At 39.7% G+C, this 23,081-nt stretch overlaps 1 protein-coding gene across 2 annotated transcripts in view; it reads left to right on the top strand.

Moving 5' to 3' along the window:
* Positions 1–23,081, top strand: part of TENM2 (teneurin transmembrane protein 2) — a 3,267,991-nt gene that overhangs the window by 3,217,952 nt on the left and 26,958 nt on the right. For both annotated transcript variants that reach the window (XM_077757352.1, XM_077757353.1), the window contains 2 exons: positions 404–579; positions 2,067–2,302. In XM_077757352.1, the coding sequence (XP_077613478.1) occupies positions 404–579; positions 2,067–2,302 (412 nt within the window). The remainder of the gene's footprint in view (positions 1–403; positions 580–2,066; positions 2,303–23,081) is intronic.

Below are 23,081 nucleotides of genomic sequence, written 5' to 3'. Positions count from 1 at the left end.
AGATATAGAAGGGCCCAATTTCAGGCAAATTTCTAGCAGCAGAACTTGATCACTGGTGTACAAAGACTTGGGTAAAGTCAAGTGATTCACTGGGAAAACTGTCTAAGAAGGCTGTGGTTGGGTTGGGGCTATCAAACCAAAGAAAAAGTTAGTTAAGGCCTGGAGGCGAAATTTGGCCTAGAGGCTTCTAGAGGACTTTGAAGTGGCAAGTGAGATGAGGTTATATGAGCATAGATGGTCTCCAATGCCAGGTCTTGCTGATTGTGACAAGGGGCCTCAGTGTGATATACTACCCAGCTATTCTACCTTCCAACCTCTCTCTCTGGCCCTTGTGAGGTTCTCAGTGGTGGGAAAGCCTTCAGCTCAAATAACTATGCTTCCAACCAGTGTATCTGTCCTCCAGCTATGACCACGAGGGGCGCCTGACCAATGTGACACGCCCCACAGGGGTGGTGACCAGCCTGCACCGGGAAATGGAGAAATCCATCACCATTGACATTGAGAACTCTAACCGTGATGATGATGTCACTGTCATTACCAATCTGTCTTCAGTGGAGGCCTCCTATACAGTGGTACAAGGTAAGCCTCCTGCCCACTAAACTCACCCACAGACCCCAGGCAAGCCTGGGAGAACCTCCATAAACGTGGAGCACCTACTACCTTGCTATTTTAGTCAAGTGTCCACAAAAAACAAATTCTACAAGAGGTCAGTCTTGTAGAAAATGACTTAATCAGATTCAGAAGAATGTCATCTATACTAGACAAAAAGTCTAGGGATTTAGGAATATCTACACACTTATCTGAAAATGTCAGTTGTCATCCCCACTTGCTCTTACCTTTCCATCATCAGCACTCCCCACCAACTCAACACACATAGTTAGCTTCTCAAAAGCTATTTATTCTCTTGGGTTCACCTCTTCCTTTTTTTGGCTCAATTCTGATGCCACTTGTTTGTTGAGTTGATTGTCCTGGAATCAAAGCCTGTAGCAATCTCTTGCCAAGACTGGGATCTCAAAGGTTTCTGACCACCCCATAGTTACTATTGCTGTTTGACATGACACAAAGTCCGGGACAAGCACAAGAGCTGGCAAGAAAAGGAATTGTGCAGATTAATTTTTCTTTTAATTAAGATATAATGTCAGTGGGCTAGCCTGTTGTCAGAGGATAAAAGTGTCCTCTCAGTAGATAAATGGTGACATTTCTGCACTATTATCCCATGACAGAGTCTGTTTCAATGACTCTATTTCTGCTCTGCCAAATGATTAATGATGTAGATTCTGTCTTTCTGCATGATGGCTGCAGTTGCAGGAGTGACAGATACACATTTGCTCACAATCCCAAAAGCCAGCATCTCAGAGGCCAGCCCATCTGGACTCCTTTGCCCAAATAATCAGAAAGCAACATATCTGTAAAAGGAGTTTCGGACTCACATTTCCTTCTTGGAACTTTTTGATAAGGAAAAGGTCAGAAGCTTGACTGGCTAGTGTAGATTCCCTTTGGGGAGATAAAGGCATGTTATCAGCACCCACTAGCTCAGTCTACCTTATGCTGTTTGAATCTCTTCAGCGTTCTCTTAAGTAAGGTGGCATCATAGTGGAGTCAGCAGCAGAAGCATGAGGGACAGGAAGGTGGCTTTTTTCCTCCTGATTTGATCTGTAACAAGACCAACAACTTCAGGTTATATGGTAGGCAGGAGGAGAAAAAAATTAAGTCATTTTTCCCCTTTAAGCTAAAATATATGTTAAAGATTAGGGATTTGATTGACACAAATTGTGTAGGCAATAGACACCTTTAAAGGTACTATTAATAGTACTCAGTGAGTAAAAGAAAAATATCACAGCATAATTATTTCTGGAGTGCCACATATTAATAATGTTTTTCTTTCCATGGATCAGTAGCATCTCTGCTACTCACCTTAACATTGTATGTGTGCTAATTGAAGGCAGCCTTAGACTGACAGCTGCAAAATACCATGGAAACCTATAAAAATAGGGGTTCTGTTCTCTTATGACTAACAGAGTGGATAATTTCTTTCCATATCCCCACCCCCTCTTACATTTCTCCAGATCAAGTGCGGAACAGCTACCAGCTCTGTAACAATGGTACCCTGAGGGTGATGTATGCCAATGGAATGGGTGTCAGCTTCCACAGTGAGCCCCATGTCCTAGCAGGCACCATCACCCCCACCATCGGGCGCTGTAACATCTCCCTGCCCATGGAGAATGGCCTAAATTCCATTGAGTGGCGCCTAAGAAAGGAACAAATTAAAGGCAAAGTCACCATCTTTGGCAGGAAGCTCCGGGTAAGTGGTTCCACCCAATTTGTCACCACAAAGTGGTAGAGGATAAACACCCTTTCCTCAGGAGCTGAGGAAATTTCCCAGGTCCCAAGCCTCCATTACTCCTTTCTTCCCTGGAAAAGACAAATCTTTCCCTCAGAAGATAGAAACCCTGTTCCTTTGGGAAAACATCTCCATTGCCTAGGAGAGAACAAGGTGGGGATTTACCTTATGCTGTAGCTAGAGATAGCTTCGGTCTTCCCATCACACTTCCTATCTTCTCTCTCAACGTTCACTCTTTGGCCAATTTGACAAATGACTTCGTACCTAGTGCCAGTGCCTACTGTATGCTGAGTCATTTGATGAAAACTGGAAGGACAAAAGTTTATAACATATTCTTTACATTCAGGAGTTAACAGTCCAGTAGAATATATAGATGCAAGATAATCCAATGGGATAAGTGAGAGGAACATCCAGTGCCTGATGGAATCAGGGAATTCCCTGTTCTTCCCAAGAGGAAATAACAAGCAAACCACAGTAAAAGGTTTTAACAAACAGCAGCTTCCCCAGACTAGGCAACTGACCCAAAAGTTATGTCTTTTAAAAACTAAGACACATGCTCATTGAGGACTTTTGTGATGCAAACATTTTCAACAACCTCATGGGGATAGTTATCCCTGTTTTTCAGATAAAGAAATACAGGCTCTGGGAGCTACATAACCCATCCAAAGGCACCATGACTAGAAAATGGCAAAGCCAGGACTCAGTCCCTCTGGGTCCTGCCCTAGTCACTCATCTGGCACTACAGGAGACTGAGTCTTAACATGATGCTAACCTCTCTTCCCATGACAGGGTTGGGGGAGGGACCCTAGGGATCCCAGTCTTTGTCAAATTCACATATTTACTGAACACAACTCAGGCACTGGAGATCTCTATGGCACACCAAGCCTACCCTCCTGCAGCTTACAGCCAGGGATGGGGGAAAGGGTCAAGAAGGGCAGATAGTAAGTATACTAATGAATAACTAAACTAATTGCAGATTAAGATAAACACTAGGAAGACAATGAACAATGGCAAAGAGTAGAAGTGTCACCATCAACGTAACTTGAGTAGTAACTTCTGCCTGTTATTGGATTGAAATCCACCCCTCCCAGCTTACCTCCCTGCAGAGCCAGGCCACTGCATATTAAGATTCTGCCTTTGTCTAGCTGGAGTTTCATCCTTCACATTAGGTTATCAGCAGTCTCCCATGTTTTCCTTCCAATGCTGGTATCTGCAAAGTTGCAAACGGCAGTATCTTCCCAAAGACAAAAAATGAAATGAGATTAGTAGCTAAATCCTTAATGACTGGATTTCAGGGCTGTGTAATTGATTTTTGATATGCTGTTCTGTAGAAGTTGATTATAAGCAGTAATCGTGCCTTTTCTCTGATAAATCAGTTGTGCTTTTTGACTAAGTTTTCCAAATAAAGATAAATGTGGCCCTAAAATAAAATGGCTATAATCCCAACTCTGAATATTAAAAATCTTAATAATGGTACTTGTGGTAATTAGCAGAAGTTAGGCACGCAAGTCTTATAACTGAATTTCTGCCAGGGTTAGATTTGCTGGCATCATGTTTATGCAAATCAAAACACAGCTTTATCTATCAACACCTCAACATTTAATTGTCTGGTGTTAGTTCCTGTAACAATAATCACATATCCATTTAGCTCTCTTAAATGAAAATCACTATGAGATTATAACAGGTTGAGTGGACTGAAAATGTAATTTGAAAATGAGGGAGAAAGCCTGGAATTTATTTGCATCTCATTTATTTTAATTCAATTCATAAATTGTTTAGTGAATGAAATAAAAGCAACTCCTGGAAATTGCAGGGGAGCAATTGCAAGAAGGTGTAAAGTAAAGGTGGGGCGTGATAAGGATCAAGAGAACTGGGGAGTGTCATTTTTGTCAGATGCTTTGTGAGCCCAGGCCCAGGAAGTTTGCAGCCCCCTAAACCACAGCTACCTTTTGGCCCCCACAAGGCAGGCAGGCTCTTCTCTCCTCACCTCCAAGCCTGACATTTCTTTTCACTCTGTCTTGACTTCCATTATCAAATGGGGCCCTGAAATTTTTGATTCATTCCAAAGGTTACCAGATTGGACTCTTAGGAGAACATTATTACATTTTATAACTGTAATTGTTTTCCTGTGTGTAACTAACTGATTTTCTTAAATTTTCTCCTTGATTTGTATTCAGACTGCAAATTAAATCAAAATTATAATTTTTTTAAAAAAAAAAGATGTGTGCTAAGTGCTAACTATATGCCAAGCACTATAGAGTGAGTTGAAAGAGATAAAACTAAATCCTCGCCAGCAACAAGGAACTTGTGGTCCAGTGGAGAGGACGACGTAAACAGTGTGTTATAAGCTGTAACAGACACAGTGTCATAAGGAAAGGGATGGTTCGTTCTGTCAGGAGAGGATCAGCTAAGGCCAGAGGGCAAATAAGCCCTGGAATCTCAGGAGCTTACCACATCACCTTCCATGGAGGGCAGACAGCTTGACCTAGGGATGACTTTTCAGTCTTGTGACCCTGCCACAGTCAGCAAATGATCTCTAAGGTTGCTCTGGAAGGACAGAGGGGTTGAATGAGCAGAGGTAGACATGGCATGCATCACTTCCACCCACCCTAGTGAGTGAGAACACTTCAACTGAACTGCAAGGAAGCCTAAGAAATGTTGTCCTTCTAAGTGCCTAAGAAGAAAAAAATGAAAGAGTTGGTGAACACATAGTAGGGTCTCTGCCACCTTGACCAAGAAGAGCTTCACAGAAAAGTGGGAATCAGTTCTACAGAGCGGTAGGAGTTAGCCTGGCAAAGATACAGAGAAGGGTGATCAGACCAAGACTGTTGCCCGTGAGACAATAAAGGGGTCCAAAAAGGGAAAAGCATTTCAGGAGACCTTAACTCAGTTTGGCCACAGGGAAGGGGAATGTGATACATTGTGGTGCAGAAAAAAGAGGCAGCACATGGAAAGTCAATTTTGCTAGGCTGACATTTATCAAGAGGACTCCTTGGAGCTGTTCCAGGGTTTGATTAGCACAGTGATGTGTTGGGATGTGTAGTCTTAGAAAGATCTCTCAGGCTTCCTTAGATGTGGAGGAAGATAGATCAGAAGGGGTCAAGATAGGAGGACAGGGACAACACAGGAGCAATTGCAGTAATTCAAACAAAGAACTAAATCACTAACACTAAAGAAGGAAGAGGGAGGGAGAGATCTAAGAGAGATTTAACACACACAATTAGCAGGGCTGCTGTATCATGCTCTCCTTTTGAGGGCCCCTCTCCATGATCATATGAACTGGGAAACTGAGTGGCTGTCTAGACTGTGTGAGGTGGCCTGCCAGGCTTTGTGAAGGAGAAAAGCTGGGAACTGAACCCCAAGACAGACATGTGACATTCTGGCAGCCCCAGCCTTGCCTCTTGGAAAGTGTTGCTCCTTCATGGAAAGCAGAGAATTTGCAGAGACTGTGGCGCAGCAACTCAGGGTATCAAGCATTGAAGACAACAGACTTACCTTTCCCAGAGACTATCAAGCTCCTTGAAGTCTGGCCAGTTGAATGATGCAAGGACTGTAGCCTCTGAGCTTCCCTAGGATTCAGAGGAAACCAAAAAACCCAGTGAAACTATCATGATAGACCAGTGCCCAGTGAAATTCCAAGCTACCTAGGTAGCCCTTCTCCCAGCAATCCAGTCAGGAACATCTCTTAGGTGAGTAATGTATCAATAGCATTTCCCTATAGGCTGGTCTAATGTAAGATGGTGGATATAGACCAACAGAGAACCACATCCTTCTACCAAAGCTGTGATGCTTCGACCAAATTTGGAGTGCTAGTCCCTTCTTCCCAGCCCAAACTCAATGTGAGAATAATTTTCGTTATGTCTCCCAAGGATGTCTCAAGGCATCTCATTTAAAAGAGCCTTTTCCACCCCACTCTTTTCTCTGTTCTCTCCAGCCTTGCGAAAACATATGAAACCATTGTATCACAGCACCTATAAGCTCCATGAGCATAGGAGCCATTTCACCACTATCTCTCTGGTAACAAGTGCCATGTGGTAGGCACTCAGACAATAGATGAGGAAGAGGTGATGACATGCCTCCTTAAGGCTCCTCCTTAGATGTGTATGTGTGTGAATTCCCTCTCCCCTCCCCCCCCCTTCACCCAAAGCAGGCATGAGTTCACTAACACATTTGCCCTATATCTGTCAGGAATCTTTCCACTGCAAAAGACAAGTATACTCAAACTAGCATAATAAAAAAAAAAGGCATTCATTGTCTTGCCTAATGGGCCCCCAGAAGCCCAAATGATGTCATCAGGCTAATGTCTCTTTCTCATGGTCCCCTTTCATCCAGCATTATTTCTCCTGGCAGTTGGCCTCATTTTTATCCCACCGTAAACCAATGACCTCTTCACACTGAGGGTGCAGGCAGGCAGAGGTTGGCCAAAGTTGACTTCAGCTGACATCAGCTTAGCTTACTGAACGCAGAGGAAAGGATCCCCCACAGCATTTACATTAAAAATAATAATAATAACCCCAGGTGATTGACTTGGTACAGATGCAGATCTATGATTGGCCAGGACTAGGTCACACATGGACACATGTATCTTGTGATGGACACCTCAGTAAAACAATCTAAACAGGGGAAACCTTATAAAAAGGGGGTGCTGCACCCAAGTAAGGAAAGATAGTAGGTTAAATCTCTTTCTCTCTCCCTTCTCTCTCTCTCACACACACATCAAATATATTCTACATCCTCCATCTCTCCAGAGCGTAATTGATAAGGTAAACTCCTAGCCCTGAGGATCTGTTAATGCATCCTCACCAGCAAGCCTTTTTCTAGATTCTTTAAAACAGAAACCAACCCCCCTCCCTTCTACTGAGAATTAAAACTTTAGTTTTTCCTGAAATGGATTTAGTGCATGATTCTCTCTGAAAAGGAAGCATACAACCACCCTCTAGGATATTTCCTCCTACAATTTACAGGGAGACTGTAAAAGCAAGAAACAACTACATGTATAGGTAGCAGAACAAAAGAAAAATCAGTTCCGAGATCATCTTCCATCAGGATAGTGGTATGAGTGTTCTTCCCAAGATGAGGTGGGAGTAATTTTGTTTTGGTTTCCATGTGATTAATATGACATTGTAATTACACAGTGTCTTGTGCTAGTTTTACCTTTGTGGCAAATGACAGTGACACAAGACTGAGGTGGAAGGCAGATGTGCATGTGAACACATGCTTGTGAACTCAGTTCTGCACGGCACCCACTCAAGCAGCTCTGTTAATACAGTTATCATGAAAGCCTGAATTTTACCAGCCCCTTCCTGCCACAATGCTTTCATTCTGCACCAGTATTTTACATTTCAAACATCTAAGTTTTGGCACTGTACTAGGCACTCAGTGTGTATTGGTGAACCAAACAAACAAGACTCAATGTAAGCAGTGCTTGTGCAAACAGGACTTTGTAATAAATTTAATGCCAACTTAAATAATATATAATTAGAAGGGCAAGCCTCTGCAAACATGTTAAACAATGTATTCCCCAAGCAAGTATTACTTTTGGATGACTTCCTGTTTTGGGATGGAGTGCTGGAAAAGTGGAAAGGCCCTCATGCCCTAGTGAAGGGAAACAAATAATAATCAAATAAATGAACAAATAACATAAAGAAATTGTGATGGGTGCTGTAAAGAAAATACAGGATGCAGATAAAAGGGAATATCTGATTTAGGTTAGGCCACTCTAAAAAAAAAAGACATTTGAGAGGCACCTGGGTGGCTCAGTCGGTTAAGTGTCCAACTCTTGATTTTGGCTCAGGTTATGATCTTGAGGTTCATGGGATCAAGCCCTGCATTAGGCTCTGTGCTAACAGTGTGGGGCCTCTGCCCCTCTCCTCACTCATGTTCTCTCTCTCAAAATAAATAAATATACCCTTTTTAAAAAGAAAGAAAATGAAAGTTGAGCTGAGAACTGAAGAATAGGAATTTTCCAGGCATGGGATGGGATGCAAACCTATGCCAATTTATCAGCATGTGCAAATGCCCTGAAGCAGAAGAGACTGTTGCTTATATCCTGAGCATAAGAGCTAGCATGACTGGAGCAAACTAGCTGGGGCAAAGTCACAGCGACAGTCCCTTAGTGAGCCTGGCAAGGATCTTAGAAATACAAAAGTCCTCCCCAGACTGATACATTGGTGAATGCAAAGGAGGATTCATCTGCAGACTAGACTACCTACCAGCCTTCATAGAGACTAGGAGAAAACATACTTGCATTCTGGAAAGTTCGGGTTGAGAGGTAACAACTACAAGTCTGTTCAGGCCACCTGGGCCAAGTCTACATGCAGAAGCCTCTCTTTTCTTCCATATCCATACCAACAGACCACCCACCTCTGCCAGAATATTCCCACAGCACCTGAAACTAAGTTCTCGACCTGTGTGGGACTTTTGCTTTCACTTGCTGACCTCCCTACCTGGAATATTCTCAACTCTTTTCCTGCCCTCACCTGTGAAGTCTGACTCCATCTTCAAGCCCCCACTGAGGCAGCACTTCCTGTAGGAAATGGTCCTTGTGTGCCCAGTTCTAAGTATCCTTCCCTCTTTTCCAGTGTTTACTCTCATTACAGCACTAATATTTTCATGGTTGGTTCATGTGTCTTTACCCTCCTCTGGCCTATAAGTTCCATGAGAGCAAGAACCATAATTGCCTTGCTCTATCCTAAGTGCCTTTCAGAGTAACAAGCACATAGTAGGTGCTCAGTAAATATTTAGTCTATAGATGAATGGAATTTTAAGTTGACATCATAAAAATCCACTGTCTGTGACCTCTATTAATTCCACATTTGGGGGGCCTCCCAGAATGACTCTAATTGCTCTTTGGAATGAAGCCCTTCAGTTATTTGGAGATCACACTTTCTCTTCCCAGTTTTCCATATTAGAACCTTAGATGAGAGTTGCCATGGTTCTTAAGTGGGTCTTATTCAACCTCCTTATTCACAAATGTTTGCTGAGTACCAAGCACTTTCGAAAATAATATAGACACTAAGAAAAATGAAATCCCTACCCACCAGCAGCTCATAGGCCATTACAGACAAGGAAACTGAGGTATTCAAGGTGAAAGACTGCTTTGCAATGACAAAGCCAATCAATGTCAAAACTGCAGAGTTAAAACTGAAGCTCAAATTCAGGTCTCTGTACCTTTCCACCTCACCATCATCCAAAACAGCAAGTCATCCAAAAATAATGTTTGCTTAGGGAATACATTATTTAATGTGTTTGCAGAGGCTTACCCCTCTAATTATGCATTATTTAAGCTAATATTAAATTTATAGCAAGTTGTTTTGTCTGCACAAGCACTGATCCCAATGTAGCATTGAGTCTTGTTTTTTTGGTAACTGGGGAGAGCTGCTTTATAAATCCCAGAGGACTGACCCAGATAAGAAATGAAGATGTTATCCAGGCCTGGCTTTTCCTCTGGGTAGGTGAATACCTAAACTCTCCAAGGCGGGAATTTGGCTTTTAAATGCCTCCAGGCATGGGAAAGCTCATGCCCTCTCTCCCTCGCCTTTTTGGGATTTCCCACACTCAGAACATTATAGGCAAAGTATTCCTCTGCAAGTCTAACTGACACCTCTCCTGCTGTGCAACACTGCCATTTCCTGGAGGAGATCCAGCCCAGTGTTAATTTCCTCCTTCATGTTTCTCAAATCACCAGCTCCCGTCATTGCCCCTCGAGCTAAGTTAGAGTCACTGGTTATAGGCCCAGCAGGGCCATTTTGACGACAGCGTTTCCTTTTCTCAAGGTTTTTTACGAGCCTCCTTGTGACAGGCGTGTACTTGGTGAGATCAAAACATTCTGGGGGGAGATTCCACAGGGGAAACAACTTCCCAAAGTCTGCCCTCTGCAAAAATAAAAACCATGCTAAATAGCTGAGTTTTATTAACTGGGGAAGCCAGGCTGAGGAAAATGCCCGATAATTAAAAATAATGGCTTCCTTACAAACACAAAATTGTATTAATTTAAAAATTGGTTTCTCTATCACTGAATACCTACCAAGCTGGCTGGGAAGGGAATTGTGCTGATCCTGGCAGTGAAAATAATTCAAAATAACTTTTATGTTCTCCAGGAAGCCTCAAGGTTAATTTAAATATTGTTAGATGGGTAATTTAATTCAGAATAAGAGAACAGTGTGGCTACATTAAAGCTCCTGCACACTCTAAACTGGGGGGCAGATGCCCAGGAAGTACTGAGCATGTCTGTGAACCATTCCACATCCCACACCCCACAGCTGAGGCATCTCCTTTTCACAAATGATACCCTAGTAATTAAAGATACTTGATTACACAACAGGCCTGAACACTTTGGCTTAGCTTCCAGTAAACTTAATTATTAGAAGTATTGGGTACTTTTAAAGAAATTACACATTTCAAAAGCTAACTCAGAGTGACAACACCAAGATGATGACATAAGTTGTTCCTGACATCGCTCCCCCTCTAAGAATAAATAACAACTACTGATGGACAGGACACCACTGACACAATCCTAGAACATAGGGGTGAAGCTGAAGTACTCCCCTGAACCAAAGAGACCAAGACAGACTGGATTAAAAAGCTAAGAGGAACAACTACACATTGATGACATTGTCCCTCCCCCAAGCCAGTGTCACACCATGTAGAGTGATCTCCCATGAGCCTTCAGGTCATCCAGCAGGGAAAGAGAGCCAGATGGGACATCTAACCATACACGCACACAGCCTTGGGTTATTTTGTGAAAGCCCCTACTTCGGTCTTGCTCCACAGGGACTACAGGAGAATCTGCAGGGCTTGACCCCTAGGAAACTGATTATGATAGAGAAAGAAGGAGAAGCTTGCAACAGCCAGCACATAGGTCTTGGCAGACCAAGTTCTTACCCACAGAGCCCAAGTAGGTACTCCCAACCAGCAGCTCATCAGCAGAACCAAATTGTTGGTGCATTCTTAACATGGAACTTAGAAGGGTGCATATCTGCCTGATTTAGGTCCTCAAATGAGGAGTTTCATTGACCCTGGAGCCCCTGCCCAGACAGGGGAGCTAAACCATAGTCCCATGCACTACTGAGTATGGCTCCCAGCCCCGTCTGACTGGGAGGGCTGGTGAGACCATCTAGCAGCTCAATAGCCCAGTAATGACAAGCTAAAAGGAAGGCAGACAGAGCTGATCACCCCCAAAGTAAAACCAGTACCAGACAGGTAGGGTTCCATGCTATGCCCACATAGGAGGAGTTAGTTCACAGCCCAACCGCTGGTTAGTATAGTTCCTGGCCACTGCCAACCAGAAAGCCTGTTCAGAATATTTCAGAGGTCCTTGCAGTGGGCCCTCCCACCCTTCCCAGGCAAGGGAGCAAAAGCATAATCACACCTACTACTGAATGTGACTTCCCACCCTGACTAGCCCTAGGGGCTGGGGGAAATGCCTGGAGTCAGGCACACAAGCTGATAGCCTACAAAGCAAAGCCAGTGGCCCTATTTATCCAGGGAACTTGGAGCAAGGATTGGCTTGAGTCAAGACCACAAAGAATCTTATAAACTTTGGAACTAGTTCTGCTGCTGCACTTGGACAAGGAAACTAAATCATAGCCCTGCTTATTGCTGAATATAGCCTTCAGCCTGCCCTGCCACAGAACCTAGCCATAGCACACAGGAAGCTGCATTACCCTTCTTAGAGGGGCACTTAAAAAGAATGCAGAGCCCCTGGCTTTCCTCATCTGCGGAACAAAAAGAGTGATTCTGTCTGATAGGTAATTCAGTGCAAACTCTTACCTGATTTGAGTCCCTATACAACAAGCTGTGAAGGACCTAGATTCCAGTCTACTGTCCTACCAGGGAAAAGCTAATTCACAGTCCCATTTTTTGATTAAATACAGTACCCAGGCCCAACAGTCTGATAAGCCTGACCAGAGAACCAAGAAAGCACAGAGCCCATCCTACAGCCTCAACTGGGCAAGGAACCAAGCCAGCCATCCACTCCAACTTGTTCTCACCCTTAACCTCAAAGCTCAGGGAGTTGCCTTGCCCAGAAATTAACCCTGAAGCAAGGTGCACTTGCCCAACGACATTACCCTCAGACATATCCAGAAACTCAAACCAGGCTGACTAGTGAAGAACTGTTTTTACCAAAGCAAATCTATAAAGTCTTAAAGAGGAGCTTACTTACTCAAATGTGCAGATACAAATGTAAGGAATCAAGAATCACAATAAATCAGGTAAATATGACACCACCAAAGGAAACTAATAAAGCTCCAGTAACGAACCTTAAAGAAATAGATATGTATGAACTGTAAAAGAGTTAAGAATAGTCCTCTTGAAGTTTAGAGAACTACAAGAATGCCCAGATAACTGAAAAAAATTAGGAAAGCAATACATGAACAAAATGAGAAGTTCAACAAAGAAATAGAAAATATTTGGGTCCCTGGGTGGCTCAGTCAGCTAAGCATCTGACTCTTGGTTTTGGCTCAGGTCATGATCTTACGGTTTTGTGGGTTCAAGCCCTACATTGGGCTTTGTACTGGCAGTGCACAGCCTGCTTTGGATTCTCTCTCCCTCTCCCTCTCTCTGCCTCTCCCCAACTTACGCTGTCTCTCTCTCAAAATAAATAAATAAACTTAAAAAAAAAAAAAAAAAGAAACAGAAAACATAAAGAAAAAACCCTTGACCTGAAAAATATAGTGACCGAAGAATTCAGTAGAGTGCTCCAAAAGCAGATTGGACAATACAGAAGAAAGAATCAGTAACCTAGGATATAGGACATTTGAAATTACCTAGAGTAGTAAAAAGAAAAAAGGGTAGGGGCGCCTGGGTGGCTTAGTCGGTTAAGCGTCCGACTTTCGCTTAGGTCATGGTCTCGCGGTTCGTGGGTTCGAGCCCCGTGTCGGGCTCTGTGCTGACTGCCAGCTCAGAGCCTGGAGCCTGTTTCAGTCTGTGACTCCCTCTCTCTCTGACCCTCCCCTGCTCACGCTATCTCTCTCTCTCCTAGAAATAAATAAAAAACATTAAAAAAAAAAAAAGAAAAAAGGGTAAAAATGAGTAGAGAAAGCCTACGGAATTCATGGGACATATTTAAAAAATATATATCTGCATTAGGGAGTTCCAGAGGAAGAAGACAAGCAAAAGAGAAAGTATATTTGAAGTAATAATGGCTGAAAACTTCTCAAACCTGGGAAAAGAAATGGACATCCATGAGGCCCAAAGGTCCCAAATAGTTGACTTTGAATAGGCCAACACCAAGACACATTATAATTAAATTGTCAAAAGTCAAAGACATTGGGTGCCTGGCTGGCTCAGTCAGTAGAACATGTACCTCTTGATATTGAGGTCGTGAGTTCAAGCCCCACATTGGGTGTAGAGATAACTTTTTAAAAATTTGAAGACAAAATTTTGAGAGCGTGAAGAACAAAGAAGTTACACTCAAAGGAATACAGACTTTTCTGAACAAACAAAAGTTGAGGAAGTTAATCACCGCTACGACACCTGACATACAAGAAATGCTAAATGGAGTTCTTTAATTGCAAATAAAAGGACGCTAATTAATATAGAAAAAAGAACGGTGCCTGGCTGGCTCAGTCCATGAAGCATACAACTCTTGATCTTGGATCCCCACATTGGGTAGAGAAATTACTTAAATGTAAATTTTTTAAAAATAAAACATAAAACTTTTAATAGTAATTATGTGGTCAATGTTAGATTCTGTAATATGTTAATGGTGGCATCTAATTCACAACTCTAGTTTAAAAGTTAAAAAACAAATGTAGTAAGGTCCACCTGGGTAGCTCAGTTGGTTATGTGTCTAACTCTTCATTTCGGCTCAGGTCATGACCTCACGGTTTGTGAGCTCAAGCCCCACATCTGGCTCCATACTGAGTGAGGAGTCTACTTGGGTCTCTCCTCTCTCTCTCTCCCACTCCCCCCCCCAAATAAATATTTTTTAATGTTGTAAAACTACCCCTAACTACAATCAATTATTAGCTACATAATCAAAAAATATGTAAACTATAACATAAATAACCTGAAATGTGAGATGAAGGAGAAGTAAACATATAAAGTTTAGGAATTCTATTAAAGTTAAGTTGGTAGCTTTAAAATGCAGTATAATAATTTGAAGATATTTTATGTAGCCCTCTTGGTAATCACAAGAGGAAAACCTATAGTGAATACACAAAATAATATATTAAAGAAGTCTACGCATACTTATACCAAAAGACATTTTAAACAATCCTTATACTACTTCTTAAAAGTAGTATAAGAAACAACAATAGATCTACAAAACAGCTAGAAAACAATTTTTTTAATGGCAAGTCCTTACCTATCAATAATTATTTTAAACATAAACACATCAAATTCTGCAGTGAAAAGTCCTAGAATGGCAGGATGAATAAAAACAAAATCCAGCAATCCTGCATACAGGAGACTCATGTTAGGCTTAAAGACACATTTACATTGAGACTGAAGAGATGAAAAAAGATTTCAAATATATAGTAATAACAACAAAAATGCAAGAATATCTATACTTCTATCAGGTAAAATAGGCTTTAAAAATAATAAAAAGATACAAAGTAGTATAATTATCATTATATAGTAATAAAGTAGTCAATCCATCAAGAAGATATAATAGTTGTAAATATCTATTTACCCAACAATGGAGCACCTAAAAGAAAAACTAATAAAACTAAAAAGAGAAATAAAAGCAATATAGTAATAGTAGGGGACTTTAATACCCCACTCTCAATAATCATCCAGAGAAACGATAAGGAAATAGCAGGTCTGAACAACATTATAGATGAAATGGACCTAACAGACATATACAGAACCTTCTATCCAACAACAGCTGAGTACACATTCTTCTCAAGTGCACATGGAACATTTTTTGGGGATAGACCATATGTAGGGCCATAAGGCAGGTCTTAGAAATTCAAGGAGTTTGAAACCATAGCGGGCGTCTTCTCCAACCACAATAGTACAAAACCAGAAATCAGTAACAGGAAGAAAACTTGAAAATTCACAAATACATGGAAATTAAATAACACTCTTTTGAACAACCAATGAATCAAAACAGAAATCAAAAGATAAATAGAAAGTTTCTTGAAAGAAATGAAAATGGAAATAAAACACCAAAACTTGGGGTGCCTGAGTGGCTTAGTCCATTAAGCATCTGACTTTGGCTCAGGTCATGATCTTGCATTTCATGAGTTTGAGCCCCAAATCAGGCTCCATACTGACAGCTCAGAGCCTGGAGCCTACTTCGGATTCTGTGTTCTGTGTCTGTCTGTCTCTCCCTCTCTTTCAAAAGTAAACATTTAAAAAGATTAAAAATAAGAAGTCTCAACAAACAAAAGTCCAGTTTCAATGGTAATTCTACCAAATATACAAAGAATACATATCCTTCTAAAACTTTCCCAAAAATGGAAGAGGAACAAACCCTTTCAAACTCATTTTATGAGGCCAGTATTACCCTGATACCAAAAGCAGATAAGGACACCACAAGAAAAGAAAATTACAGGCAACATCCCTGATGAACACAGATGTAAAAATTCTCAACAAAGTATTAGCAAACCAAATTCAGTAATGAAGGATCATGCAACATGAACAAGTGGGGTTTTTTAATCCAGAGAAACAAAGATGTTTCAACATGTAGAAATCAGCCATTATAATACATTATATTAACAAAATTAAGGATAAAAATCATATGATTATCTCAATAGGTGCAGAAAAGTATTTGACAAATACTATATATCAGCAAAGCAGGTATATAGGAAATATTCTGCAATACAATAAAGGCCATTTATGAAAAACCTACAATTAACATCAAATGCAATGATGAAAAGCTGAAAGCCTTTCCTCCAAGATCAAGAATAAGACAAACATGCCTACTCTCACCGTTTTTTATTTTTTGTTTTTTCATTTGGTGGGGGGGGTTCATTTAAATTTTAGCCAACATACAGCACAATATTGGTTTCAGGAATAGAATTCAGTGATTCTTCGCTTACATACCACACCCAGTGCTTATAACAAGTGCCTTCCTTAATTTAAATCCATCACCTATCTAGCCCATCTCCCACCCAGTTCCCTCCATCAACTCTGTTCTTTATCATTAAGAGTCTCTTGTGGTTTGTTTCCCTCTCTCCTCTTCCCCCAACTTCCCATGTGTTCATTTGTTTTGTTTCTTAAATTCCACATACTAATGAAATAATATGATATTTTTCTTTCTCTGACTGATTTATTTCACTTAGCATAATACATTCTAGTTCCATCCGTGTCATCGAAAATGGCAAGATTTCATTGTTTTTGATGGCTGAGTAATGTTCTATTTTATATATATATACACCACCTCTTTATCCATTGATCAGTCAATGGACATCTAGTCTATCTCCAGAGTTTGGGTATTGTTGATAATCCTATTAACATTTGGGCGCATGTATCCTCTAAAACCTGTATCACCTCTCATTCAACATAGTTTTGAAAATCCTAGCCAGAGCAGTTAGGCAAGACATAAAAGACATCCAAATTGGAAAGGAAGAAGTAAAACTGTCACCATCTGCAGACGACATAATATTAAATATAGAAAACCCTAAAGACTCCATTAAAAACTGTTAGAAAAAAACAAATTTAGAAATGCTACAGAATATAAAAATCAATACACAAAAATCTGTTATACTAATGAACTATCAGAAAGAAATTAAGAAGATAAGCCCATTTATAATTACATCAAAAGGAATAAAATCATTAGGACTAAATTTAACCAAGGAGGTGAAAGACCTATACACTGATTCAACGTGCTGTGGGAACCTCTGATCCATACCATCCTATTAGGGAACAGCCAAAGCCAAACAGTTATCCTACTAGGAAGTTCCAGAGCCAAACACTTTGAGACAACCCCCCCTCAAGCCCATGCCTGCTTCAGCTCAACTAGCCCCAGCACAGAGCACCCCAGGATTCCCTGATCTGCACCTACTCCAGCTCCAGCCATTCTGCCAGTCACTTACAATTTACACAGGAGACATTTCTACATAAGGCACTCTTTCAAAATTAGGACAGCTGGCTGTTCCATCTAATTCATAAAAAGAAACACACAAAGTCGAACAAAATGAGGAGATAGAGGACTATATTTTAAACAAAAGAACAAGATAAAACCTCAGAGGGGGAAAAAACCCCAATGAAACAGAAAAAAGTAATTTACTTGATAAAGAGTTCAAAGTAATGGTCATAAAGATGCTCACTAAACTCAGGATAAAAAAGGAGGAATACAATGAGAACTTCAACAAAGAGGTGAAGAAATATAAGAGTTGAGAAAATATAAGAAAGTACCAAACAGAAGTCACAGAGCTGGAGAATGCAGTCACTGAACTGAAAAATATACTAAGAAAATACACTAAAGAGCAGATTAGATGATACAGAATAGATCAGCAACCTGGATGATAGAATAGTATGACTCAGCCAATCAGAAGAGCAAAAAGAAAAAAAAAAAGAATTTTAAAAACTGAGAATAGTTTAAAGGACCTCTAGGACAACACTGAGCATACTGATATTTATTATAGGGGTTCCAGAAGGAAAAGAGAAAAAGGGACAGAAAATTTCTTTGAAGAAATAATGACTGAAAACTTCCCTAACCTGTGGAGGGAAAACAGACATCTAGGCCCTTGAAGGACAGAAAGTTCCAAACAAGATGAACCCAAAGAGATCTACACCAAGAAATATTATAATTAAAATGCAAAAGTTAAGGAGAAAATCTTAAAGGCAGCCAAAGAAAAATTTGTCAGCAGAAACTGTGTAGGCCAGAAGGAGAGGCAGGATATATTTAAAGTGCTAAAAGGGAAACACTTGCAAACAAGAATACTCTACCTGGCAAGGTTATCACTCAGAATTGAAGGAAAGATAGGGTGTTCACCAGCAAAGCAAAAGCTAAAACGTTCATTAGCACTAAACCAGCCTTATAAGAAATATTAAAGGCTCTTCTTTATGCCAAAAGGAAAATACTATACTAGAAATTAAAAATATATATATATGAAAGGAAAAAATCTCACTGGTAAAGGCAAATATATAGTAAAGGCAGTAAATTGGCCTTAAAGAGTGAGTATGAAAGTTAAAAGACAAAAGTAGTATTAACAATTATAATAAGTAATTAAGATACACACAAAATAAAAATATGTAAAATAAGACATCAAAATATAAAACGGGGGGAAGGCATAAAAATGTGATTTTAAATGTGTTCAGACTTAAAAAACTATCAGCTTAAAAGAGACATATATGTGTAAGTATGCTATGCACATATGTAAGTATGCTATATATATGTAAATATATATGAACATCATGGTAACCACTAACCAAAATCCTGCAATACATATACAAAAAAATAAAGAGAAAGAAACCTAAACATAACACTAAAGAAAACTATCAAACCACAAGGTCAGACACCAAGAATACAAAAACAATGAGAAAACAATTAGCCAAATGGCAATAAGTAAATATTTATTGATAATTACTTTAAATGTAAATGACTAAATGTTCCAATTAAAATACAGAAGGTGGCTGAATGGATAATAAACAAGATCTGGGGTGCCTGGGTGGCTCAGTTGGTTGAGGGGCTAACTCTTGATTTGGGCTCAGGTCATGCTTTTGTGGTTTGTGGGATAGAGCCCCATGTCAGGCTCTGTGCTGACAGTGCAGAGTCTACGTAGAATTCTCTCTCCCTCTCTCTCTGCTCCTCCCCTGCTCACAATCTCTGTCTCTCTCAAAATAAATAAATAAACATTAAAAAAAAAACCAAGCCCCATCTATATCCTGCCTACAAGAGACTAACTTCAGACCTAAAAAGACAAACAGAATGAAAGTAAAGGGAATATCAAAGATATTCCATATAAATGGAAACAAAAAGAAAACTGCTATAGCAATATGCTCATATCAGACAAAATAGACCTTTTTTTAATTTTAGAGAGCAAGAGAGCACACAAGCAAGAGAGAGGGGCGCAAAGAGAGAGAGAGTGAGTGAGCGAGAATCTTAAGCAGACTCCATGCTCAGTGCAGAGCCCAATGCAGGGCTCGATTCCATGACCCCGGGATCATGACCTGAGTTAAAATCAAGAGTCACACACTCAACGGACTAAGCCACCCAGGCACCCTTTTTGTAGCTAAGTGAAATAAGTCAGTCAGAGAAAGACAGATATCATATGTTTTCATTCATATGTGGAATTTGAGAAACTTAACAGAAGACCATGGGGGAAGGAAAGGGGAAAAATTAGATTCAAATAGAGAGGGAGGCAAACCATAAGAGACTCTTAAATACAGAGAACAAACCAAGGGTTGATGGGGAAAGAGGGCAGGGGAGAGGGGAAAATACATGATGAGCACTGAGAAGGGCACTTGTTGGGATGAGCACTGGGTGTTGTATGTAAGTGACGAATCGGGGAATCAACTCCTGAAGCCAAAAGCACACTGTATACACTGTATGTTAGCTAACTTAACAATAAATTATATTTTAAAAATGTGAACAATGTTCTTTCAGGGAAATAAAGGATATAAGAAATTGGCCTTTAAAATTACTTTAAGATGTTAACATTTATTGTAAAAAAAATAGCATGCCTTTTTAAAAGAGTCATTTGCATGCTTTTATTTCTCCCACTAAAAAACCAAAAATTGGGGCGCCTAAGTGGCTCAGTTGGCTGAGCGCCAACTTTGGCTCACATGGTCTCGCAGTTCTGAGTTCGAGCCCCACGTCAGGCTCTGTGCTGACAGCTCGGAGCCTGCTTTGGATTCTGTATCTCCTTCTCTCTCTGCTCCTCCCCCTCTCATGCTGTCTCTGTCTCTGTCTCTCTCTCTCTCTAACATTTAAAAAACCAAAACTTAATAATGCAAATTCATATATTTTTACATGGTAAAGACCAGACCATATAAATAATTTTATTCCTGTTTTTGCTTAGTATCATATGTGTTCCCTTATACCATTCCAAGTCCTTTAAAAATAGGATTTCTTATTGGAGGCACAACTCCATCACACGGATGTGTCAGAATTTCCAAAAACTGTGCATGTTTCGTTGTGATCACTGAAATTTCTGATTTCCTAAGTTGAGCATCATAAATAATGGTTTGATCATGCCTTCAAAAATAAACTGATGATTTCTCTCAAAAAAATAAAATAAAAAATAAAATAAGATTTTGTTATTCAGACAAAATAGACTGTAAAACAAAGACTGTAACAAAAGACAAAAAAAAGCATGATTAATGATACAGTGGTCAATCCAAGAAGGATAGAACATTCATAAATGTTTACACAGCCAAAATAGGAGCACCTAAATATATAAGGCAAATATTAACAGGACATAAAAGGAGAAAATGAGAGTAATCCAATAATAGTACAGTACTTTAATAACCTACTTACATCAAGGTTTTTCAGACAAAAAATTAATAAGAAAATTTTGGTCTTAAATGGCACATTAGACCAGACGGACTTAATATGCGCTCATGCGTGCGTGCACATGCACACACACATGTGTGTATATAATTTCATCCAAAGAATACAGAATACACATCATTTTCAAGTGGACAGTGAGTATTCGCCAGGATAGATCACATGTTGAGCCACAAAACAGGTCTCAATACATTCAAGAAGATTAAAAACAGATCCAGCATACCTTCCAACCACAGTAGTATGAAACTAGAATTCATTTACAAGCATAAAAATGGGGGAAACACAAAAATGTGGGGACCAAGCAACATGTTACTCAGCAACCAGCAGGTCAATGAGGAAATGAAAAGAAAATTAAAAATACCTTAAGACAAATAAAAATGGAAACAAAATTTTCCAAAATCCATGAGACACAGCAAAAGCAGTTCGAAGAAAGAGGTTCATAGTAATATGGGCCTATATCAAGAAACAAGAAAAATTCCAAATAATCAATCTATGACTAAAAGAAGTAGAAAAAGAACAGACAAAAACCCCCAAAGTTAATAGAAGGAAGAAAATAATAAAGATCAGCATAGAAATGACATTGAAACTTAAAAGAACAACAGTACTATCAATGAAACTAAAAGCTGGTTCCTTGAAAAGATAAATCAATAAACCTTTAGCCAGCCTCATTAGGGAAAAAAGAAGGCCCAAATAAAAAAAGAAATGAGTAAGAGAAATTACGTCTAACACCACAGAAATACGAAGGATAATGGAGATTACTATGAACAATTATACACCAACAAATTGGACAACCTAGAAGAAATGGGTAAATTCCTAGAAACACATATCCTTCAAGACTGAACCATGAACAAATAGAAAATCTGAATAGACAGATTAAAGGTAATGAAATTGAATCCATAATTTTTTAATGTTTGTTTATTTTTGGGAGAGAGAGAGAGGAAGACAGAGGATTCAAAGTGGGCTCAGTGCTGACAGCAGAGAGCCTGACACAGGTCTTAAACTCATGAACTGTGAGATCATGACCTGAGCCAAAGTTAGACACAACTGACAGAGCCACCCAGGAACCCCTGAACCAATAATGTTAAACAAAACAAAAACAAAAGTCCAGGACTAGACAACTTCAAAGGTGAATTCACCAAAAACTTTTAAAGAATTAGTACCTATCCTTCTCAAACTATTCCAAAAAACTGAAGAGGAAGGAGCTCTTCCAAACTGAATTTATGAAGCCAACATTACCTTGAAACCAAAATCAAAGATATCACATACACACACTACACATAGGCTATATATGGTGTGTATATATGTGTGTGTGTGCGCACGCTTGTGCCCTGAGCACGTGTGCACACACACACACACACACACACACACACACACACACACGCTCTGATTAACATACATGCAAAATACCTCAACAAAATATTACCAAACCAAATTCAACAATACATTAAAAGGTTCATACACCACAATCAGGGGGAATTTATTCCAAAGATGCAAGGATGGTCCAACATATACAAAAAGCAAACAATGTGATACACCACACTAACAACATGAAAGATAAAAATCATGCTCATTTCAACAGATTCAAAAAAAGCATTTGAACACAATTCAAATCCATTTATAATTAAAAAACAAAACTCTCAACAAAGGAAGTATAGAAGGAATGTACCTCCACACAATAAAAGTTGTATATTACAAACCCTCAGCTAACATCATACTCAGTGGTGAAAAGCCGAACACTTTTCTTCTAAGATCAGGGACAAGACAAGGAAGCTAACTTTTGCTATTTTTATTCAACATAGTATTGGAAGTCCTAGCCAGGGCTATTAGACAAGAAAGAAAATCTAAATTGTAAGGAAAAAAGTAAACCTGTCACTATTCACAGATGTCCTGATACTATATATAGAAAACCCTAAAGACTCCACCAAAAAGCAATTAGAATAAGTAAATTCAGTGAAATCACAGGATACAAAGTTACCATAGAGAAATCAGTTGCATTTCTATACACTAATAACAAGGTATCAGAGAGAAATTAAGAAAACAATCCCATTTATAATTGCATCAAAAAGAATAAAAATAGGGATAAATTTAACCAAATAACTGAAAGACCTACACTCTGAAAAAATGTAAATCACTCATGAAGGAAATTGGAGATGACACAAATAAATGTAAAGGTATACCATGTTCATAGATTGGAAGAACTAATGTTCTTAAAATGTCCATACTACCCAATTAAATCCACAGATACAATGCAATCCCTGTCAAAATACCAATAGCATTTTTCCACAGAAATAAAACAAACAATACCAAAATTAGTGTGGAACCACAAGACCCCAA

Source organism: Crocuta crocuta, unplaced genomic scaffold, assembly GCF_008692635.1.
Source record: "Crocuta crocuta isolate KB4526 unplaced genomic scaffold, BGI_CrCroc_1.0 scaffold131, whole genome shotgun sequence".
Lineage (NCBI taxonomy): Eukaryota > Metazoa > Chordata > Mammalia > Carnivora > Hyaenidae > Crocuta > Crocuta crocuta.
The sequence above is the reverse complement of the archived record's forward strand: the minus strand, read 5'-3'. Positions and strand labels throughout refer to the sequence as shown.